The sequence below is a fragment of the Protopterus annectens genome, chromosome 4.part0, assembly GCF_019279795.1.
Source record: "Protopterus annectens isolate FY-2018-M chromosome 4.part0, PAN1.0, whole genome shotgun sequence".
NCBI lineage: Eukaryota > Metazoa > Chordata > Ceratodontiformes > Protopteridae > Protopterus > Protopterus annectens.
The window spans coordinates 1,264,201,413-1,264,226,876 of NC_056733.1; the positions used below are offsets into that span (position 1 = coordinate 1,264,201,413).

The following is a 25,464-nucleotide window of genomic DNA, read 5'->3' on the forward strand; positions in this document are numbered from 1 at the left end:
AACACAGCATGTTTTTTTGAAACATATGTTGTTGTTGTGTCTTTCGGCTTTTCCCGGTTAGGGGTCGCCACAGCAGAACTCCGGTCCACTAATGATTGGCAGTAGATTTTTACGTGCTGAGTTGCCAGCTCTGATGCACAACCTTCAACGAAGGTACACCCATTCACGCATGTCTCCACACAGAAGACGCTCTAGCTGAGAATGGAACAGGACAACGTCTTACTGTGAGGCGACAACGCTACCGCAGCACCACCACCGCAGTTTTTTTTTAAACATATAAGAGTTAAAAAGTATGTAAAAGTAATATGTTGAATGAAATTTAAAAAAGTTGAGCAATTAAGTATAGATATGACTGATTTTTTTATGGTGCAAAAAACAAGTTCAGGTAAAGAAGATGAACAGAATAATATTCTATATTTCATGGACAATATGGACTGAAAAACTGAATGAAATTAAGTTCAATGTAAAATGGGTTATCAGCGAAGATTTTGGAAAGAATACGGTTTTGGCTGTGGAAAAAAGGGTTTGGGGGAGTGTTTGAAATATAATATACAGAACAAAAAGATCTGTAATATCTATATATAACGTAAATGTGTAAATAATAAGAACTGTATACAAGTTATGTTCTTTAATAAAAAATACTATTTTGATATGTGCTGTAGAATCTTTTAAATCTACCTGAGCAGCCACAACCTAAAGTAGATGGGACTTCAGTTTAATATCTTATCAGACAGACAGCACACTCAGGATTGCAGCACCCCTTTATGCTACACCAAAGCATCAGTCCCTCATGCTGATGATGAATTTCTTTTTCTTCAACTTCATACTGATGCTTCAGTTCCTCTTGTGCATCTTTGTGCAGTCTCTTCCGCTTCAACTTCCAGGCATTTTATTGCCAACACAAGTCTTTAATTAAAGCTACACTTTGAGGTCATCTGAGGGCAGACTTGAATTGCTTTCCTGCAAACTGTGCACACAAAGCTACTACCAGGCTGTCCCTAATTGCAACAGACTGATTCTTAGCTGTATCCAAATGGGTTATCCTGTTATTCTTAGCCAAAAGACATACAACATTCTCACTGCTTTGCCCCTCTGGTCAGCTGTGAAACTTGATACTTTATCATACTTTTTACAGCTCACGTTTTGCCTGATTCCTAACTACTCTGACTAAAAAAAGTAAGCTAACTACTGTATCACGTATACTGATGTAATAATTATCTTGTGGCTGCAAGTGCACACACGCTTTCTATTGACATACTTGTTTTAAAGGCCACGCAAGTCCAAAATACAATATCTTGGTTACTGACAGCACAAAAAAATGCAATGAATGGGCATTTACATACCTGCTAACACCAAATAATATGCAAAGGGCAGAGAAATGATCTTTTGACAATACAGCAAGCCAATTAATATGCAATGAGAGGCTGGTCTTAAGGGTGCACTGTAAATTTCCACTGTTGCTTCAGGTAATAGCAAATACCTGCAATACCCAAATAAAGCTTGCACTGTACAGCTGCAGATTACAGTTATAATTAATGGGTTCCACAAGATTTCTATCATTTCAAAATACTTGCAGTACCTTGCCTTCCTGTGCCATCTTAACAACAACAACTGAATCTTGCCCAAAATTATTTTGTACACAAAACACACGCACACTATTTTCCAAGGAGCTGGTAAGGGAAAAGGCTTAGGTGCCAATACCCTCTCTCCCTCAATATATGGTAATATGGTAACACTGCTACCAGACATACTACACTGGCAAAACCAAGTGCATAAAATACTGTTAATCTTTAAAACAAGCCATCTTTTAAAATGTCATACGCAGAATTCAGTTCTGCAAGGATACCACTTAACAGTATCAGTTTAATGCACACCTCCTAAGATAAAAAAATTACCAGCCACAAGCATTTAAAACTGAATATAAAACAAAGCATCTCATATTATTATACAAGCAGGACTAATACTGTGTAAGAAATTTAAAGCAAAAGTTTTGATCAGAATAATGACAGAGAGCAGCCTCTCTCAGCCTGTCCACACTCTAATTTTAGTTAGAGATCTACAATACAATGTCACTAGTAAAGATTAGAACAGAATCTGTAAAGTTTCTGTAGTCAGAACCGTCTCTTTCTGCATGCTTTAAAAGGATAATACAGCATCTCTTTTCAACATTTATTTAAAACCTGGTCAGGATTTTGTGTAACTTCAGTTTTGAGTTATGGAACATGCTTTCCTATTTCACAATTACATATTCTTGGGGGAACCCAAATAAGATATCCTTTCACCTACAGTACCACCCTTTCAGGAGTAGTAGCCTTCAAGTCCTGCATATATCTGCATAACAGAGTAAGTTTCACTTTCTAACTACAGCATTTCCCACAGTATAAAAGAAGCAAGTCTATATAAAATTGTGTATATTTCAAACATCACATATTTATTAAAAAGCCAAGTAAAATACAGTTTTAAGTTTTATTTTTTAAAAAATTGCTTACATTTCTCATTTCAGTAGAACTTAATTTTTAACCTACCATTCCCCACTTCAAAGAAAGGTTACGTTTCCCACCTTAATACAGTTTTTCACAAGGGATAGCTGACATTCTCAAATGGACAATGGCCTACAATACACAACCCAGAAACTGCAGCAGAGTACCAGATTTACAGCACAGACAAAAAATAAATTTAAGTCACATGGAAGTCGCCAGCCTGAATCTAAACTAGTTAGTAAAGCAGGCAAACTTACAACCTATCAAGAATGTTTAGAATATGGCAAGCTTTGTAAAAGAAACTGCAGATATCTATACATGACAAATATAATACTTGTATTTCTAGAAATAAAAGGAAACAAATGTGTCACAGCCAGTCCTTCTGCAAGAAAACAAACAATGACAACTGTGATGATCAATAGTTGCAGAGAGAAATGAAATCATGCATCTCCAAATGAGGCTGCAGAGAAACAAGAACGATTTTAAAAGTAAGACAAGACACCCAATACTGATGTCACATCTCTAAATGAAGCTGTAGTGAAGCAAGAATGGTTTCAATAAAAACGATATGGCAAAGTTCTGAATAAACCAGGGATATATATGATATGTTCCAAACATAACTTAAAAAGCTAAAATTTGCATTATTAATACTTTCTGAATATGTAAAAATGAAATATATTTTGATATAAAGAGCCTATGACATGCTTAGTATACAGCTAGAGTTAATTTACAGTGATCATGTATTCCAATGTAAACTGCCGCAAACAGTCTGTTTGTATATAAACACACATACACACAAGCACACATTTTTTCTTGGCTAAAAAGGATGTAGAATATAGGATACAAAATATACAGCTTTAAGGCTAATAAATTAGCTAAGTGATCTGCACATCTGGTTTACAGTTCTTCTACATAAAATCAGTGTGAATATATACTTTTGTGGCATTTAGACCATATCTGCAGCTTGTTTGTTTTATTAAGCCTCCTGACATAAGCAGATATGAAACAAAAATAGGTATGCTTCCCACTGTCTTAATTCCTAAATTCAGAATACTGATTTTTTTTAAAGGTGACAATGAAACAGATTATATACTTCTATTACTACTCATAAAATCAAATGCAAGGTTTGGATCCATTGTACTCAATCTAAAAGTACTGTGTCTCATTTCAGGGGACAGAACAACTATTCTACACATTTTCCTGCAATAGTCTAACCATAACATGTATAGCTGCAAAGCCTGAGCAAATTACTCACATTATAGTATGAACATAGTAACTGCAAGCTCTGAAACAAATGATAGGCCCACCTTAGAGAGATGCTGCTGTCTTTAAAAAAAGTAAAGCTTTACACTTACATGCTGTGATATTAATGAATTTTCTTATTTCAGATTACAACATAAATTGACACAGATTACAGGCATTCAGTACTGGCAAAGGTGAAAATTAATTAACCACAATTAAAATACAGAAGTAATAAATAATATACCAGCAGATGGGAGATAACACACATGGCACACTAGTGTGGCATAGTAATGCAAAGGGATAAAGCCCTTACTACACCTCAGATGAGCTAAGATTAACTATTGGTATGGGTGGTGGGGGTAGGATGGGAGTGTGTAGCTGACATCAGCTCACTCATCCTTGGGGGAGGGAAGCTGCCTATGCTTGCTGCAATAGCAGCATTAAGAGCTCTGTGAGCTCTGTGCAAGTATACAGCTTAGTCAGGAGGTTGGGCATGTGCAGAAGTATGCAAGCACCTCCCATGGGCATCAAGTGCAGAGCTTGCAAGGCTGCTGTTGGATAGCAGGAAGGTAAGGACAAACTCCCTGGTAGCTCTCCAACCTCAGATATGGTTAGACTGAGCCAGGGAAGGCAAAGGTGGGTCCTTTAGACCCAGTGAATAAGGAGAGGAGCTGATGATAGCTGATGGACAGCTGCATTGAGGGGGAGCAAAGCAAAAAAAAAAAAACACAAATGGAGCACTCAGAAGCTGGTGGAAGAAAGGACAGACACTATGTAAAACAGAGTTAGACTGGTATCAGGCACTACTGAGATTCTAGAATAGTTACCCCTCTCCTTTATAAGGTAGCATATGGCATCATGATGCTGCACAACTTTCTCTTTGCAGATGGTTTCAGACCCCAAATAATGGATTTTCTAAAGGCAGCAACAAGGTTCTGTTTGTAAAAAGTAGCTATAATAAGCTCATGCATCTCAACATTATACATAACTCTTTCAGCTTCTCCCATTAGGGGGTGACACAGCGGATCAGCGGTCCACAGATTGGTTAGCAGTGGAGTTTTTACGGTGTCGAACTGCCAGCCCGGTGCCCACACACACACCTACTACATGTCTTTAAAACTCATTTGACCACAGAGAGGACATGCAGACTCCGCATAGAAGGTGCTCCAGCAGGAGATCTACAAATGGATCAAAAACATCCTTCCATAGTAACAAAAACACCCTTCCATATTATTATGAATATGCGGTAGAAAGCCACTGATAATCCTTTATGGAAAAGAACAATGGGGAAAAATGGTGGGTGGGTGGGGATAGTATATGCAGCTACAAAAGGCATGTATTGTACTTGTGGGGGAGAGTCACAGTTATAATCAATGAATCATGCAACGAATGGCATGGCCTCCCATGAAAAATATTCCTGCGATACACTAAAGGCTGCTATCATTTTACCTAGTGGCAAACACGACAATGCCAGGACTTCTTTAACCTCACACTGAAGCTCAAGATAGCCTGCATATTGCATCCACAGACCCAGCATCAGTTTACCTGCCCAAAGTGAAACAGACACCATGTGTATGAGCACCAGAAAAAGCAGAGTTGACTGCATTAAATGCAGCGTTCTTGAAATATATTAGTATGATGCTAGATGCCAAGGGAACCCCCCCCCCCCCAATTCCTCAGCAATGCCAAGGATATCACTGAAAATGCAATGAAAACAGCTTGCTTTTACAGTTCAATAATGAAAAACTATGCTTTTCACTGATTCCAAAGCATCCCTGTATGCTGTAAATTGACTAAAAGATTGTTGTTCTTGATGGAAAGATCCCTTCCATTAACCAGACTGATATGCCTACCAGGCAACTGCTGTTCCTCTACATAGTCAGAAGACATATGGTGCTTAACACCCTCAGTGTCACCGTACCACACTATGAACCTACAAAACTGTACTTTATTAATTTATTCACAAATTTCCATCTGCTGACTAGGAAATTCTGACTGGGCTGAAAAAAAAACTTTTAAGTGAAGGCTCAACAGAAAAGCTCTACACAAAAAATATATAACATTCTATATTAATTCACATATTCATAGATTGTTAGTAGACTAATGACTTGGGGGGGGGGGGCTTTCTAAGCCTAGCCAAGTTTTCCCGAAAGAATAATGATGTCCTGTACCCAAATAGGACATTGAAAGCCAGATATTTATAAGCTATCTCGGTCCATAAGGGACATGGGTGCCAGGGCCCAGTGTAAATTTCCTATTTCCCATCCACTGGTCTAGGAGCACTTAAACTGGGTAATAGACAAATGCAGCTTCACATGGATGGAAAGCCTGTTCCATATGAGGGGCAGTCTCTGAGGCAAAATGTTTGTTCTCCTTGGGACTGGACTGCTGATAGTAGAATACATACTCGTGCCCTTCTGACTACGCGGACACACACACACACACACACACACACACACACACACACACACACACACACACACACACACAAGCTGACTGCACTGAGATTAGAATCCCTACTGAACTAGTTACACAAGCTACAGAAAACAGTACTTAATGTAGTGTCACATAATACGAAGAACACAAGTCTAATAGGATAACAACTGGAGTACAGAGACATTGGATTAAATAAAAATGTTCACCGAAGTACATGAACATAATTCAAATCCTGCAACACTGATGAACCTACATTGACACGCACTGGAAGTAAATAACTTTCATTAATACACATTAGTAGATATTTGTGAATAGTAAAAATGGGTACTCTGATTAGACACCAAAGATCAAACTGAGGTGGAAAAGTACTGCTGATAAATATGGTTAGATGAAAGAGACAGAGAGAGAGAGGTATAACAGTTAATTAGTATGTTGAGATATTTTCAAGAATGAAACATAGAAAAGCCTGTATTTTGAAAAACAGCATAGTTTGGGAGTCAAAAAATTTTTGCATATAGCAGCATTAGGAGGCAGCAAAACAGTAAGCAGTAATAAACAGTAGATTTTGGTGCTTAAAATTAAGGCATTAGCCTGGGGTTGAGCAGGAGTATGGTCAGGAGTTTAGATATTGTTTATTTTTGAAAACACTTAATTTTTCAATTTGCTAAGTGTAGCAGCAGGCATTTCCAAAGTTTCAACACACAGCAAGCAATAGAGTGAGTCACTAGCAGTACTATTACATTTGGTGGTGAGTAAGTGATTCATTTTGAGAGTACAGCTCCCTGACTGGGAAACAATATTTTACTGTGTTTTGTAATGCTGAACAGCTTTCTGGTTTATATACTAAGTTAATGACAATACATAGTTGAAAGTAGGTAAGATACTATGGGAGTTCTTGCCAGTATAGTTGTTTAAAGGCATGTAGTGGTGACTTTTTGTTGGTAGACTGGTTGCAAATCTAGCAATTTTGTTGCAATAGTTGTCTAGTTTCATTTCTGGGGTGCTATGAATGTTATTCAGGATGGCAGAGGCATAAAGGAGAGATGGTAATAAGTAGGTTTTCTGAGACAGAATGGTTTAAAAGGATAGTATTTATTTCTGTATAATAAATCAAGTTTCTGGTGTTTTTTTTAACACCATGGAGCATGTGTAGATTACATTTTAGCTGTTCATCTACTGTGACTCCTAGTAGCGTTGATTGTTGTGCTACTATCCTGGGGTTGTTTTAGGACAGTATTTTAAAAAAAGACTGATTTTGGTCTCAAAAATGTTTTGGGGTGAACAGCATTAGTGTTGTTTTTTTTCAGGATTTAGAAGAAGGTGAGATTTTCTTAGCCATGTTTCAATGGATGGGAAGGTGTCCTAGGTGAGGTCATCGAGAGTGTTGGGTCACAGAAGATGAGGGTGGCATCATCTGCGTATTGTATTATGGTTGCTCACTTGGAGCCTGTGTGACGTTTACTTGTAAAGATACTGAATTAGGGGGGGTCAACTACTGAACCATGCAGGACTCCAATGGAAAGAGGTAGAAAGGGTGAAAAATCTTGGATTCATTTTTACCACCTGCTGTCTGTTTGTGAGGCAGCTATGAAGCCATGACAGGCTTGAGTGTTAGAGGATGAGGTATGAAAGTTCTGTGAGTAGTTGTTGGTGAGAGAGAGTGTCAAATGCTTTTGACAGATAATAAAAAACAGCTGATACCAAGTTGCCAGAATTTCTCATGTGGTTTATGGAGCTTGTGACACTAAGAACAGTGGTTGCAGTACTATGTTTGGTTTGAAAATATGGTGGGGTTGGAGAGGAGGTTATTACTGATGAGTTAGTTTAAGAATTATATACAAATGCATATTTCTGGGATTTTTGATAGAGGTGTTAAGATACTTATCAGTCTATAGTTGGTGAATTAAGTTTTGTGTGTCCCCTTCATGTAGGGATATAATAAAGGACTTTTACCCCAGAGGACTGGGGCACATTTTTCTAAGACAGAATGATTTATAAGGATAGAGACAAGGGTACTTGAGAGTGTCTGCTGCTATTGTAAGATGCACAACAGTTAAACGGTCTGCTGGTAAGGTGGTTAATTTTATTGTGCACAGACATATTTTACACTTGCTGTTGGAACAGGCTGGAAACTATACTAACTTAGAAGAGTTTGCTTTTAATGGGATTGTGAGTAGAGAGGTGGGATATCCTTGAGTAAGGAGAACATAGTCTGTATAGAATATGAATTAAATTGGGAAGCAATGCTGTCCTTGTTGTTGTTTATTGTTTGTGTGGGTGTGTTTGGACTGGTAGGAATAATGGAGGACCAAAAGTGTTTTTGATTGCTATGATATTTGTGCTGAAGTAAATGGCACTAGGACTGCTTGTCTGATATAATCTTTTGTTAAACAAGGTTTTTAAGGAATCTGCAAATTTGACAAGCACTCTGTGTTTTGTTGTTAAGCCAATTTGTCCATGCATTCTCAATTAGGGCCATGAGTTGTTATCCATGGGACTGGGTTTGATTTGACTCTTTGTACAAAATGGTGCATGGTGATTCCACTATAAGAAGAAATGCTGACAAAACATTAGCTAATTTCAGGGCAATGGGTAGAGTCTTTAGTCATGACCAGTTGTGGTGTCTTAGACTACTGCTGAAGCTTCTTCACTGAAGTTTGTGAGACTGTGCACTTGTTTGTAAATTACTTGATTTTTTTTTTAATATGTAGTTGTCTTAAGTCATTCCCTCCAGTATAGCTCTTTTGAGTGTGTACTTGTAACTCCCGGTGGGTGTGGCTTGAGCCTTTTAAAAAATGAAGTTATCATCTTTCGATCCAAAGAAATATTCATATCTCTGGAACCATAAGTGTTACTAGAAAATTGTAAATGGCAAGCTATTCAGGATAAATTAATCTTTACATTAGTGGCATTCATTAAGTTTGATGCTTTAAACTGGACTTTATAAGCCAAAATAAAGGCAGTAAATATTAATTTTGTAATGTTATATCAGTCAGAGACTCTACAAAGAGACACAGCACCTCTACATGATAATGCTTACAACAGTATCATTTTCAATCAGTTAATATTCCCTTTGTTTAAAGTGTGAATTAGTACAATGTTGTTCAAAGGTGTGTAGCATTTACATTACATGGTAAAAACAGTGTGCAGAAGATAGAACAGATAAAGTTCCTCAGGAAGAATGTGAGAAAAAAAAAACAAGGGCAACTTGTATTCAGTTTAATTTTAGCAGACGTAGTACAGTATCATAAACTCACCTTTGCGGCTCCAACCTGCTCCTTGCGAAATTTCTCCAGTGGTGTAATCAGCACTTCTCCAGCATTTTCAATCTGGCAGTAAAAACAAATGTTTACTATATTTTGTTCAGTGTCCTTCCCTACACATGCAATGCACATAAAGAACTAACAGTTTTCATAGCAAAAATAGATGGGTCACAAAACACTGCAGTGGTCAGTTAAGAGTCGCCAGCACACTGTAAAACAAATAGCCACTATTAAAAGTTAATTTCTGCTTATTCATTTGTCTAACTAAGAAATGCATGTATATCACAAAAATGCTTTCAAAGACAGTTCAGGAGTTGGGGAAAAGGAACTTGAATTGCTCAGAATCATGTAGCATTGTAATGGGAAAATGAGTGTGGCGCATCTGAAACAAAAGTTTGCAATTCATCCTAAACTTAAACTGCATACACTTGCATAGTTTCATACATGAATACTAAGCTAACTGTCCTGAAAAGCCATTTTAAGTCTAGCCAACAACCCAAGATCAGAATAAAAGCCTGCACTTGTGTCTGTGAGGTAAGAACCTTAACCAATATACCAAACCCACCCCCTTAAAAAAGTGCATTACCATACTGCCTAGTAACATGCAACTAGAGGCAAATAATAGCATAAAAGGCCCTGCATGGTATAATCCCATGACTAGAAGGAAACGTTACCTGAATGAGACACTCTATGATGAAGGTTTAACTGATAGTCGTGGCAGACAGGAAGAGGTAATAGGTAGAACAAAGAAAGTGAAATAAAAACACCGTCAGCACATCCTTTACTCCCACTGACCTTTAATACATCATCTCTGCTTTGCATTTATCGAAACAGGATTTAAGAATGTTGCTTTTTACCCTTGTGTTGTTCCAAATCTGGAACATTACAGAAGTAAAAAAACATACAATGCCTTGGACAGAGTATCTGACACTGCTATGCTGTGACAAAACAGATGGTCCAGTGACCAATTAATTCACATCAGTCAACATTTGTATCCAGGGGAAAAATTGCAGAAGATTAAAATTGTCAGGAAACTAGAAGGCTATACAACAGGTTAGTCATCATTAAAGAAAGTGGAGCTGAAAAGCCACCTTCCTTAAAACATAAAACTGATTAGTAAAACTGGAAAACAGATGAAAAATACTACAATTGTAGATTTTTATAAATGGATTTCCCAAGTATTTTAAAAAGATCAGAAATAAAGGCACAGAAAGGACAGCTTTCTCAAATCAAAAACTGACAAGCTCCTGAATGAAATTATGTTTGCTGACCTTACAAATCCAGTCTATTCAACTGCCTCCTACATATAGGAAATATTTTCCTTAAACTGGGTTTCCTACTAGAAAATCAAAAAGATTAAGCAAGTTCACACAAGTCCAAAATTGTGAAAAATATTTTGTTTATGCAAAATATTTCAAGTAATTAAACTTAAAAAGTTTGCTTATCTCTCCAGCCAAATAAATTTGCTTTCACATAAGACCTTAGTTACACCATTGAGTATATAGCTTCATTACCATAATTTTAAACTTTGTCAAGTCCATACCAAATTGCACATATTGCTCTATGAAAGATCATAAAATGTTTTACTAGGCAAAATTGAATACTTCACCAGATTTTCTTAATCATGCTGTACCACTACTTTCTTTCCTCAGAAAATCCATCTACAGCCACTAAATAAATAAATAAGCTGCTATATTTCTAAACTCTGGAACTCTCTTCCTGCCCATATAACAGGCAACAACTCCTCAATTCATTTCAAGAAACTACTTAAAATTTACTTCACGAATAACAGACTACGCTCCTGTATCACCCCTGGCTAGTACTTCAGTATTTTGCTATTATTAATCAGATTCATAGTTTAGCTACAGATCTATAATGTCCACAAATTCAGATGTATTGCCTTAACTTAAGACAGTAGGACTACTTATACATCTAGCCTCTCTAGAGGTGAAAGAATGTATCTCATGAATGTTGTCCAATGTACTCTCTTCCAATTTGCTCTACTATGTCTCAAAGTAAGTACCATATAATTGTCATATACTAACATTTGTGTAGCCTGCCTTTTACTAATATTTAATGTATTGTCTGTTAACTATAAAAATGTTATCTCTTGGAACTTTTCTCCTCGGGACTCATCTGAAAATGGACTTTTATCCAGTCAGACTCTCCCGCTTAACAAATGTAAAATAAAATGAATAAATAATAAATTTAACATTTCTTTACAGAGATTGTTTGGAATTTATGGTAGTTAGAAGCCCTAGACATGGAAGCAGAATAAAAATAGATACACAAGCGCTCAGCAGATCAGCTAATCTTTCATTGGACCCTCAGTGGGCCAGACACTTATCCATACTCATCTTATGTGGTCTAAACATTGTTATAAGAATCACATCCACATCAGAGTGGCATGCTGGCTTTGGTTTGTGCATGACATAATTGCGCTGGGTTAAGTGTGCACCACAGTCATTCCAAGTTTCGGACCCGTGGCTGAACAGGGTTCCATCTGTAATAAAATGGAGTGAACAACTTTAGTCATTCACACTTTCATTTATCCTGCTCATGGTCATGGACACCTTGAAACTATCCCAATGGGTGTAAGGAATAAAAGTAATTCAGATTACTACTTGTTTCAGGAATGTTCTCTACAGATATTTGTGCCACAGCTATTGTCAGCATACATCTTCGCAAGCACTACAGTCTGGACTTTTATCCTGAGATAGACAGTATTCTGAAAATACAGTTTGCAGATATACACACACGTACATACTGCCCACACATCTACAAGTAATTTAGAGGACCAGTAAATTACCTAATGGCATGTCTCTTGCATTGCCTAAAATAACTACAGCTTATGCGATGAAAAAAAGCTCTGATAAAAACTATGCTTTAATGTCACTAAAGCATAGGTTTTTATCAGAGCTTTGTTTCATCACTACCCACTGTGTTTATGTATAAGATGTAGTTATTTTAGAGATTTGCTTTTTTGGTTACTACAGAGCACAATTATGCATTACAGAAATGTTGTTTTGATGTCTCTTGGATAGAAAGGAAACTGGTGCACATTGTGAAAACTGTAGACAAAGGCCAGACATGCAGATTCCATACAAACTGAGAAGTAGCAAAGCTAACATATGATTTATTGTGTCACTCTGAACTAACAAAGGGTAAAATTAAAATGTCTTGGTTAACATAAAGAAAAGGTGTTCTAAAAGTTCAGATGAACAGGGATCAGTCATGAAAAGATGACAGGAAAAAGAATTACCCACTGTAAAAAGGTCCTCCTTATCACCAGCTGTTCAGCAGTCACATTTCTGCTTTACCTTACTATAACAGCTTTCAGTAGCAGACACAGTAAAGCCAGAATCCCAAGAAGTATCCCAAACACTTGAATAGGTATAAAGAACTTGCCAGGCAAAATCAAGAGATTCAAGGTAAGATGCTCTGAAAAACTGCTCTCAAAGTGCTTTCTAACATGGGACTGAAAGACCAGACTTTGCTTATAACAGTATATATTAATGGCAGACCATTGTGGAACAGATACCTGTAGTCAGCAAAGTCTTTTAACGAGCAATACAAGTGGACCTTCTCCTCAGTGGGGTATTTACTGACAGCACTGGTGAAAAGTCAGCCATCTTATGACAAAAGATGATTCCATGCACTTACGATCTGATCACTGTTGTAGTAACCTAAGCTATATGGGTCCTACCCTGTGCCACCATTTCAAATAATAAGGGCACCCTCCATGCACTCTTTCAGAAGATCCTACAAAAGGACAGCACCAAAAATCACAGAACTTTCTTGCCTCAAGAAAGGAGGCTATTATAGACCTGAATGGAAACAATGCTACTAAATGAAACACAAGTGCAACTATACATACAAGGTTATACACATCCACATACTGGCAATACAAAAAACACCAAAACAAAAGGGGTGGAGTGAGGATGTGGCTACTGCTACAGTGAACATCTACTGTTACGGTAAGCTTACATACACAACTGTACTATGTTTAAAATAAGATAATCAATACAGTTGCTTAAGTGATAGGGATAGATTACCACAGCTTAAAAACTAAAAAAAGAGGAGAAAATAAATTAAGAATCCAGAATCCTCTAAAGAATGGGCCCTAGCAAATCCTGTTCTGGTCCTGGAAAAGGAATCCAGTTTGTAGTGCTTTGTAAATATGCAGAAGCCTGTGGTAACTGCCCTAAGTGAGTTTCAAAAGAATAGAGAATCACTGTTACCTGGGTCAACAAAGGGTTCAGAAATACAATCTTTGCAGAGTCTTTCCAGAACTCTAGAAGAACACTGAAGGTCAGTGTAAAGGGTAAAAAGCCTAGACGAATATTCACCTTCATGGGAATGAGAAGGCATCCTGGTATCTGTTTGTAAGGAATCCTGGAGCAGATTTACTTCAGTTCCCCGTTTTGAGAAGAGACAAATGGATCCACTTTAGGTGTTCCCCAGAGTCGGATCAATTCTTGGAAATAGTCTGGGACAGGAATGTGATATAAAGCAACTTGGGAAGGAGGGAGGGTATACATATTTGGAACTTTATGAAGGATTGAAAACAAAACATGAACAAATGTAAACAAAACTTAGTAAAGAATATTTCAGAAGATTAAAATTAACACTGAAAACAGCACTGATATATGGAACAAAATCTAAGCTACAAACCAATTTCCTCTTGCTCTTACAGTTTTGCGGTGGCTGACTGGTTGCAACAGGTACTGGATCAGTTGGACATGAAAACAAGAAAAATACTTCACGATTATCAAATAATTTATAAAAATAAGTGTATACCAGGATTATATATTCCCCGTTCTGAAAAAGGTATGCAACTCCTTGAAACTGATTACATGTATATATCTGCAATCGTAGAACTGTCTACATATCTGCTGACTTCACAAAATTCATACATAGAGAAAGTTTTAAAGCATGAGGAGAACAAGTCTAAGATGACATCGCTGCTTAGTTTAGCAAAAGCATATCGGTGTCAAGCAGGAATAAAAATCAATCCAGAAATAAGCAAAAATCAGGTAGCAGCTGAATGTGCTAAACAAGACTATAACGTGAAAGGTAGCACAGTTGTGCAAGTTCTTACCATAATGGTAGATGCTCTTCTCTTCACTGTTGCAGTATTCATTACAATAGCGATCCCCTGCCAAGGGCGACCCAATCCGACCAGTATATCAAAGTCTTTAGATTGTTCTAAGGTATGCTGTACGTCACATGTGTCATCCTGTAGCGTAGGGCATAAAAGTGATGTCCGGACATACCATCCTCAGAAGTGATAGCCCCAGTAGGAACGCCAGCAAAAGGAGTAGAGAGGTAATCAATATATCCAAAACAGAAAAATGACCAGAGGGAAGAGAGGAGGGAGTGAATACTGCAACAGTGAAGAGAAGGACATCTACTGTCATAAGATCTTACATTGCTGCAGTATTCATTACAAAAGGGAGAGTGCCAGAGCTCAGAAAGAAGAAAAGGAAGAAGAAGGACCAGTAGACTTCTCTAGGAACCCATGAAGGATGGCCCTGGCAAAACCATCTCTAGCCCTGGAAACTCCATCCAACTTGTAGTGCATGGTAAATGTATGCACAGAAGCCAGGTAACTGTCTCAAGAATAGTTTTACATAGTTAGTATCCAAACCCTTGAAAAAGGCACCAGAAGAAGCAACAGCTCTAGTAAAATGAGCCTTAACAGAAGGAAGGAAGGCTCTTAACCTGAAAGGAATAACAAAAAGAAATGCTTTTAGAAATCTAAGAAAAACAGTTTGCTTGAACACAGCCAGTCCTAAGGACCTAGGATGAAAGTAAACAAAAAGGTGATCATATTTATGAAAAGTCACTACTCACTCTTCACTATTTATTGTATACCCTGAAAAGAAACTTAAACTTTTCTCTTCCCACTTCTTCGTCCACACTAACTGCTCAACCGACATTCTTTAGCTACAATTTCTCCACCTTTAGCCCTCTTCTCTACACTGCCTTCACTTCCCTAATTTTTTTCCTTAACTAGCTGATTGTTTTTCTTTTTCTTCAAGGTCGAACAGGGAAAGGGCCTGCTCACTCTGCTCCCCTACCCTACCCCCATTTCCACCTGCCCCCACTTTCATTAAATTTATACTCTTCTAACCACTCCCCTCTCTACACTCAACCAAGTTCCTTCATACTCTCCCTAACCACTCTCCATCCACATTCAACCAATCTCCTTCCTATTGTCTTTAACCACTCCCCCTCCACTCTCAACCAATCTTCTTCCTATTGTCTCTCCCAATCTCTTCCATTGATCTCAATTCATCACTTCCTTTCCCCACTTCTTCATATCACACATGCCTCCCATTAGATATCAAACTTTATCCCTTATCCTTTTTTCCTTACTCTTTATATCTCTAGTCAAAGCCACAGAACTAAACTGTCTTACTCTGCCTCATAAATCATACTCTTCCCCTTGCTATCCATGTACTCCACTTGATACCTACTCACACATTAGCCCTAGCCTTTATCACCCAAGTCCTACTCTGTATGCCAAAATATACCTATTCTCTTCAAACTGCACCTTACTTTATTCACACAACTCCCTCTTCCATTCTCTTCACTACATTATCTCTAAACTGTCTAACCCCAGTCATCATTCTTCTCATATCCTTTCCATTCTCATCTGCTAGGTGACATCCACACCAATTCAGGACCCACCAACTCTTACCTCACAAACTCTAACCTCTCCAAATGTCCTAAATCGCTTTACATAACTACTCTCAATTTCTAAAGCATCTGTAATAAAACTTCAGAGCTGCATAGCTGGTTCTCCCAAAACAAAACTGACATCCTAGCACCCACAGAAACATGGTTAAAATCTTCCATTCAAAATTCAGAGCTTCTTCCACCAAACTTTAGCCAAATTAGAGTAGACTGACAAAAGAAAAAAGGAGGTGGTGTGGCCCTCATCTAGCCCAGATGCATCAGTATTACTCCATACAAAGCCCAGATTCCTCAGTTCCAAAATGCTGAGATTTTGATCTTTTTTCTTGAAATTAATCACTCAAAAAGACTATGTATCATAGTCTTATACATCCCTCCTGGAAATATCCCAACTCTAGAAAGCATTTTATCTTGGCTTTCCTTCACTATAAAAATGAAACAATTATCCTTGGGGGACATGAATATTCATTGGTCATCTATCTCTTCCACTCAGTCTTTTGCTAGCATAAACCTATTTCACTTCACCTAACTTATTACTACTGCTACTAAGGACAACAAAAAAATTAATGAAGGATCCATCCTAATCTGGATTCTAGTCTCAGATCCTTCTAAATTTATAACATCTGGCACTATGTCCAACTCTATTAGTGACCATGTCCCTGCCTATGCTCTCTGAGCATGCTCAGCCATCCCCAAAAAATATATATTTAATTAGTCCAAAATCTTTCTAAATTTGAACCCAACACTTTCAACAGAATCCTGAAAAGCATTAACTGGAATATCCTTAAGACTCTCCCATGGATGATGCTTTGCTCTACTTTAATAGTTATTTTCATAAAATGTTAGTCTAGCTCATTCAGGAATTAAAAGAATCAAAATTAATAATAACCCCTGGCTAAGTAAAGCTACCAAACAAATTATGACTGACAGGGACAAAGCATACAAATCTTGGCTTAAATACATCTGATCTTATTCGTTACAGATAGCTCAGTAGCCAAGCTAAGAAACCTATCTCTAAAGATAAGCAGCACTACTTCTGGAACCAGCAAATTAGTAGAAAACCCAATCCTAAAGCTTTCTGGTCTTCCATCAACAATCATCTTAACCCTGGCACTAAACCCAACCCCTGCCCACACCCAGATAAGCCACCAGAACAAATTGCAAGTATCTTTAATTCTTACTTTAATAACACTATTGACAATATCACCTCTACCTTCTCCCAGCCTCTCCCCAACTCCAACACTACTACTACCTCACCATCTTCTCCTCACCACTCCTCTCTATACACTGAAACTATCTCACCACATGGTATATATCTGACTCCTCCACCACTTTTCACACATTATCCTATCCCCACGTTCCAAATAAAAAACTGCTTCTAAAATTAAAGCCCTGCTCCAACTCTGCCGACAATATCTCTGCCAAATTCCTCAAACTTGCAGCAGACTCAGTGGCCTACCCCATTAGCATTCTGATTAATAGATCCATACAGGAATCTTGCGTTCCTGGCTTCTGGAAAAAGCTATCATATTACCACTTCATAAAGGTGGCCCCACAGCCAACATCTCCATTCCAAACTAGTAACAAACCAGATCTGTAAGCAGGAAAGAACATCACCTTTAATAAAACAACCAAATTGACTAAGCGCTTTCATCCACAGTTAGGCTTCATCAGAGTCAGTGCAAAACAACAGAATTAACAATTATATACCAATTAGTAATAAACAAATTACACTCTAATTGTTGAATACATTTAACTCCCAAGCATCCAGTTCCCTTCAACATAAAAAGTTACCACCTAGTATGCAAAAACTTGTCTATACTGAAGCTACAGCAAAATAAAAATAATTAAACTCACTCATCCTGTTAAAATAAAAAAATAACATTAGCCATGAATTTAATGTTATATAAACATCTAAAATATGCTTACATTATAAAAACTGTGATTTATATTTTAATACACACACTGTTGAAATATTGTCATTGATGCCTGGTGCATTAGATGGATTCAAGCGTAACTGCCATAAACATTCCCTCACTTCAAGTAAAGTTTTAAGGTCTCCTCCAAAATCATGTTTTGGCATTCTGTCAATGACAAAAAATAAAAACCTTTTAAAATTACTACAACTCTTACTATGATTAAATAGGGCATTTGTAGATTTTTTATTTTTAATGTCTCTATTGTGCTCAAGTATTCATAATCTCAGTTTTCTTGTGGTCATACCCACATAAAATGCAGTATAGGATAGACATGTAGCCACATACACCACCATACTTGTGTTACAGTTACAATACCCAGGACATTTTAATGTCTTCCTGTAACTGCATATCTGTACGTATGGTCCGTCATTAATAAATTTACAAGTGCTACATGTACCGCGCATTTACCCATCCTAGCTGGTTTCTGACTAATTGTCCAAGAAGATTTTTCAAAAAGATCTTTCAAGTTCTGACCTCTACTATTAATAAACCTTGGAAAACATCCAATTGCATCTTTTAATTCCTGAGTAAACACACTGTCCCATACAGAGTGTATAATATTCTTAACCTTGGTTCCCATCGGATTGTACTCAATAACCATACCAGACTGGTAGTTCTGACCGGGATTATTATTGTCATGTATTGTAGCAAACTAGGCCTAGAGTCATCATTTCTCCTTTTCTCAACTTCTTTACTAACATTGGTTAGTAAATCAGGGGGCTACCCTCTCTTTTTGAACATATCTATCAAGTTGTCAAGTTCTACCCTAAAACAAATCTCTTGACTCACTATTCTCGCCCCCTGACCACATCTTCTTTTGATAGGATGACAGCTGTCATAATGTAAGAATTAATTACTGTATGTTTTTTATGAAAAATATTGGAATGTATTTGACCATTTTCTTTGTATAACTGTATGTCCAAAAATCAATTTTAACCTTGTCAAAAATGACTTGTAAATTTTAAAAATGCTGCTGTTTCATTCAGATAACCAATAAATTCCTCAAGGTCATGCCTGGAGTCCTTCGATAAAATAAGTACAATGTCCAAATACCTTAAGTACGTCAAAATTTTGGACATGTAATCAGACTTGAATACAAATTGTTCCTCTCATTCAGCCAACACAAGGTTGGCACAAATGGGTGCACATCTAGCTCCCATCGCAACCCCGGTCATCTGTTTATAATATTCACCATCAAACAGTATGTAATTATTGAGTAGTACAATCTCCATTAATTCACTAAAAGGCTTCTCTTTACCTGATGCAGTTTACTGTGTTTTGTCAAACTCTTACTAAACCAATCTAACCCGATTTGGTGGGGGATCACAGAAAACAAATTAATGACATCCACTGTTACAAACCACCATTCTTCAGTATATTCCACCTGGATCTTCCTAATATAGTCTAAGCAATGCCAGGAATCTTTAAGAATGTATGGCAGATTATCCAATATATTTTTACTTGTGATAGCTTTATATGATGCAAGGGGTTCAGTTTTTGAGCCTCCAGCTGCCACAATAGGCCTAAAGGGTGAACAGTTGATGTTCTTATGAATTTTGGGAATTCCAAAAATGGAGGGGATAATAGGATGTTCCACTAAACTCATCATGAGTAATAATCCCATCACACAAATTAATAAAGCTGCCAATCAATTTGAGTGTAGGCTCTCTGTACCTCAAATTTTGATACCAAGTCACAGGTTTCTGTGTCATGTAATAATAATTGTATTCTGCAGGTGTATTCAGTGTTTGACATAATAACCACCACCACCACCACCTTTATCGGGTTTCATCACCCTGTACTGGTTACTTTGTGTTAGTTCTTTCAAACAGAACTGCTCAGATGTAGATAAATTATTATTGGGTAGTGTTCCATGTTCTAAACACCTACATATCTAAGTTGTACAAAGACACTCAAACACCATAACAGAAGTACTGTATGGTGGTATAAACACACTACTTCTTTTGAGACTCCATGAACCTCTGTCAACATCCACATTAGAACTGTTCCCAAAAAATCACCTTAAATTCAAAAGTCTAGTGTATAGCCTCAGATTAATAAGCAATCTCCCAATCTCATACCTGAAATTAGGAATAAAGGAAACCCTCTTAAAAAGACTAACATGATGTTAAGAAATCCTGAAATCAGAATAATTATAAATCCTAAAATCATTGTCACCACGTTATTGAAAATTATTAGTAATGCCCATGTTGTCAATGTCAGCATGTTCAACATCATCATCATCATAAACATTATTAATAGAAAACATGTCAGCAATACCCATGTTGTCAATGTCAGCATGTTCAACATCATCATAAACATTATTAATAGAAAACATGTCAGCAATACCCATGTTGTCAATGTCAGCGTGTTCAACATCATCACCATCATAAACATTATTATTAATAGAAAACATGTCGTGTAAACTCTTCACTGGACAAATCATCACAAAATCTTGAACTCAAGTGTAACTGTTGTAATTCTTCTGTCGGTTGTGCCAGTTGTACCTCTGTCGACGTGGACCCCCCACCCATCTCCCCCTTTGCTGGAAATAATCTTCTCTTCCTTACTCAGTACGGTTTCCTTCCTGGGCATAGCCCATCTACTGCATTAATCTCATTCTTAGACATTGTGAACAAAGCACGAGACTCTGGAAATCATATCAGCCCTCTTCCAGACTTATGAAAAGCATTTGATACTATATCTCATTCTATCCTCCTCTCCCAACTCTCTAGTATTGGCCTATTCACTCAGTCTCTTAACTGGTTCAAAAGCTACCTCTCTAACAGAGAGCACGCTGTTAAATGGCAGAACTCAATTTCCCCTTGCATATATAAATCTACTGGTGTTCCTCCCCAAAGTTCAATTTTAGGCCTTCTTCTGTTCAATATTTTTATTAATAATAATCTACACCAAGCTATTCAGCAGGCCTCCCTAGTCCAGTATGCAGATGACTCCACAACAGTCTGCTCTGCCCACAACTCAAACACGCTAAAGCAAATCACCCAAGCTGCATTTATCACAGTAGAAACCTGGCTTCACAATAATCACCTCTCTCTAAATCCTAAACAAAACAAACTTATGATATTCACTCCCAAGAGAAATTTGCCCCTTAATATAGCTGACTTTGAAATTATCTCCCTTAACGCTACTAAAATTGAGTTAGTTACCCACACTAAGCTATTAGGGGTAATTATAGATAAAACTCTTAAATTCGATCATCACTTTCAAAATAACAAACAAAACCCACAAAAATTAGGGCTACTATATAGATATAACAAATTCTTTTCCCTCCCTTCTAAGCAAGCATTAGCTCCATCATACCTTCTACCTTCGCTAACTTATGGTTCTCCCTTATTAACTAATCTGCAGTCTTCCTTAATGACACAATTAGAAACATGCTATAATAAGATTGCTAAATGTTCTACAAATAGTCACCACTCTACTCTCATCACTATATTACCCTAAAGCAACTACAATGGCTTAAGCTCCCCCATTACCTTCTCCTCTTCCAGCTCACAATCTCCCATAAACTTATATATAAACCTCAGGACTATCCAAGCACTCAGTTCCCTCTTTACCCTGTATACTCTAGCTCGTCTGTTATGGTTCTGAACATCAATAGTTTCTCCAAGTACATAAACCCAAACAACCTGCAGGTCAATTCTTATACTCCTGGATTATTTCCAAAATTTGGAATAATCTTCCAGCATCTATATGCCTTCAAGTAAGACCTTCCAACTTCAAAAGTGCACTGCACAGTCATCTAACACCCCCTTCTCATCTCTTAACTCCTTCCTTCTTCCCCATCCTTCTCTCACTAGTCTCCACTCTCCCTCCACTCTACCAAACTACCTTCTTCCTCTTTACCCCACCTTTCTCTCATTATTTCCCACTCTCCCTCTACTTTACCAAACTTACTTCTCCTGTACTGCATGTCTGACCACTAACTTTTACCATACTCCACACACCTCCTTCTCTGACTTCAACACTTCTCATTTCTTTACCCTTATGCCATCACAAACCCATACCTCTATACCTTCACGCTGTTTATTTCCATGTTTCCACTTCTTGATCAAATAAAGTTAAGTGATCTACTCCTTTTCTTTTGAGTATAGCAGCTTGTTATTCTCTATTGCCAAACACCACTGTATTATGCTTTGCATGATGTTCTCGATTTCTTTATTTTTACCCCTATGCCTTCACACTGACCTTTACTTCCATGTTCACACAAATAAATATTTACTGTTGAGTATAAGAGTTTCTTTTTTTTTTTTTACACAGAAATAATTTACAGTTAACATGTTAATAGAATAACTATATACAGTATTTACATTCAGTCTGACATGAGTAGATTTGAATAAAAACAAGTTTATACAAAAATTATTAAACATAACTTATGATAAAGTTGTTTTCATGAGGAGACTGATTCCACTTGTAAAGTGTCAATCAATGGCAAAACTTTCTTCCAGGGATTATTGACTAGCGGCTTAGGAAACATTCTTAGTTCTTTGGTTTTTACCTCCATTAATGCCATCTTCTTCAGTAAATACAAAAAATCTTCTCTATTGGGCTCTGTGGTAAAGTTCCATTTCCTGGTTATGCATTTCCCAGCTATAGCTAGTATTGTCCCACAATAAGTAAAGGTTAGGTTTATTTATAAAAGAACCTTCATTTATATTCAATAATATTAAAGCTTTGGTCATGACAAATGTGTCTGTATAAATTGCTTGTAAGAAATTATTAATTTCATTCCAAAAACTTTAATTTGCGTATAGTTATAGAAAATGTGAGACCAATTGGTCTTATTGGTCTGTTGACATCTCCAACATAACCCATTACTAGAAGAATTGATTTTTTTAAAATTTTTCAGGAGTTAAGAAGGATCTATGTAGGTATTTCCAGTTAAATATTCTCCAGTATTGAGAATAAGAAGTTAATTTAACTGAAAGTAGTATGTTTGATTTATTTTCTGAGGTTAAAGGTATCGGATATCCTTTAGTAATATACTGCCAATATGCTGCCAATATGCTGATTTAGGTGTTAATTTTTTATTAAATTATAAAAATAGGTTTCATTTTTCATATTTCATTATTATATATAATTCCTAACAATCTAGTTATAAATTTGGGTGAATATGGGAAAGAAGAGTTACTTACTATCCTACATAGATCCTTGGAGTATGTCAAGATATTCTTAAGTACTAACCATTCATGAGAATTTATTAAATTGACAACATATACTGCATATCTAAGACTTGTTTTTTTATGTAATGTTGCTAGCATATTACATTTTTTTGTTCCCAAGAGGTAAATATATCCATATGAGTCATATCTGGAAAGTTCTTAGTAATACTGAAAGGAGTTAATATTGTGAACCAAAGCTTTAAATCCAGATTTATATTAATAAATTTCCTAAAGTTTCAAAAAGATGGTTAATTAAATTTAACTTAGTGGGTTTAGTTATATTATATAGTAAATTTAAACTCAATGAATACAATAATATGTTATCCTTATCTATAGTTAAAGTATTTAATTTGTTTTCATTTATTACTATACTTGAGTGTAACATCTTCCAGTTAGATGCATAATTAGGGTTTATCCAGTCTATCACAGTTTTAAGAAAAGTAGCCCTTATATAGGATTCAATACCTGGGAAACGTATTCCTTCCTGATCCCATTGTCTGATATGGTGAGTATATGTGATTTTGTTTCTTTTAGGATACCACAAGAATCTTAACAATATTGATGTTTTTTTTTTTAAACCCTACAAAACATGGAATAAAATACATTCCTAGTCCAACAAATAGATATGTCTGGTGGACTATCACTCTTAACTTTCTTTCCCATTTCATCTGAGCTCAGTATTTCGTTTGTAATTCTTAAAGGAGACTATTTTAAAATACGATTATGATATTATAACATTTAGCTGTTGGGGCTTAATATTTCTTTATAACAATGTATGTATCCTTACCATCTATACATACATATGTATCTGAGTTATGTTAACTATTAAGCTCTTTCAACTTCTGAGTATCCCCAATTCTTTTCAAGCCATTCAAAAGTCATCATTCACCATCACTATGCAACCACACCCCATGCCATTACTGTAACCCCACTACAAATCCATTATTCAGTTACGATGTGGTCACCCATTACTGCCAGCACTACTTGCACTGCACAAAGTTAACACCTGCAGTTCCTCATTCTCCTTAAAACAGTCTTATCTGTTTGTCACTCTTCAGTCATTAACCAGTTCAAGGTCCCAGTTTTCCCTAGTAACTTCAGTATTCAAAATGGAGAGTCAATCTTTTCACATGAGGTTAATCAGCCCTTAATGGCAACCGGAACAAATAGAAAAGATTACGTCCCTAAACAAGGCATCATTGTGTGGTGACAATTTCTCTGTACAGAAGCCCAGTCCAGCTTGAATCCAAACAACGTTAAGTTTACTAATTGCATTTAAACCTATCAAACATATTTTCCCAAAGATAAATGTGCCATACTTGCATTATATGCTTGATACTAAGTGCACAACTCAATCACAGTGTTTAAAGGAATTATAATAATACAAAGCTAAGTATTTATCGGCATAGCACACCACGCTTCTATAACATTTAAAGGAATATTTTCTTTAACATCATTCATTCGCTCAATTTAAAAAAAAAACAAGCAACAATCGAAACAGTAAATTACTATCATAAAAAACCAACATTGCTAATCTTTGGTATTGCTGTATTAGTTAACGAAAATGTGTCACTTACTTAACGCTTAATCAGAAACATTAAAGAAATAAGGTGAAACTTGACTATTAGGATTTTAACTCATTTTAGTCTATTAGGAATAAGGAATTAACTAGTCAAGTTACTATACATACAAAAGGTAAGAAAGAAAGGGAAGGAAGAAAGACAGCACAGTAAAGACTTTTATAACTATTTCTATAATATACATCAAATATAGCAAATAATGCATAAAGAATAATACAGACACATACCTTTCCCTTTATATATATATATATATATATATATATATATATATATATATATATCTATACATATATATGTTACATATATACACAAGAGTATAGTTTACATTACAGTTTTAAGCCCGGTTGATGTATCATTAATAATTACGTTGCAGTAGAAACTTTGAGAGACTTTGCAGAAACTGCTATTTTAGATTCATTTCTTTTGTTTTTTTCTTTTTTTATATCAGTTTGGGAGTTCTTATCAAGTGGTTCTCTTCAGGGATGGAGATGCCCAATCCATATCTTCTGGAATAGATATGATATTATTGTTTTTGATAAATAGTAAAGCTTCTTCCAGGTTGTTGAAGGTTCTCATCTCATTTAGGTGCAGGATTT

General features: G+C 36.4%; 1 protein-coding gene across 1 annotated transcript in view; it reads right to left on the reverse strand.

Annotated features, from left to right (window-relative positions):
- ARHGAP26 (Rho GTPase activating protein 26) overlaps positions 1-25,464 on the reverse strand; it is a 3,815,868-nt gene that overhangs the window by 3,011,525 nt on the left and 778,879 nt on the right. Inside the window, exon 4 of the mRNA XM_044069158.1 lies at positions 9,416-9,487. Within this exon, the coding sequence (XP_043925093.1) occupies positions 9,416-9,487 (72 nt within the window). The remainder of the gene's footprint in view (positions 1-9,415; positions 9,488-25,464) is intronic.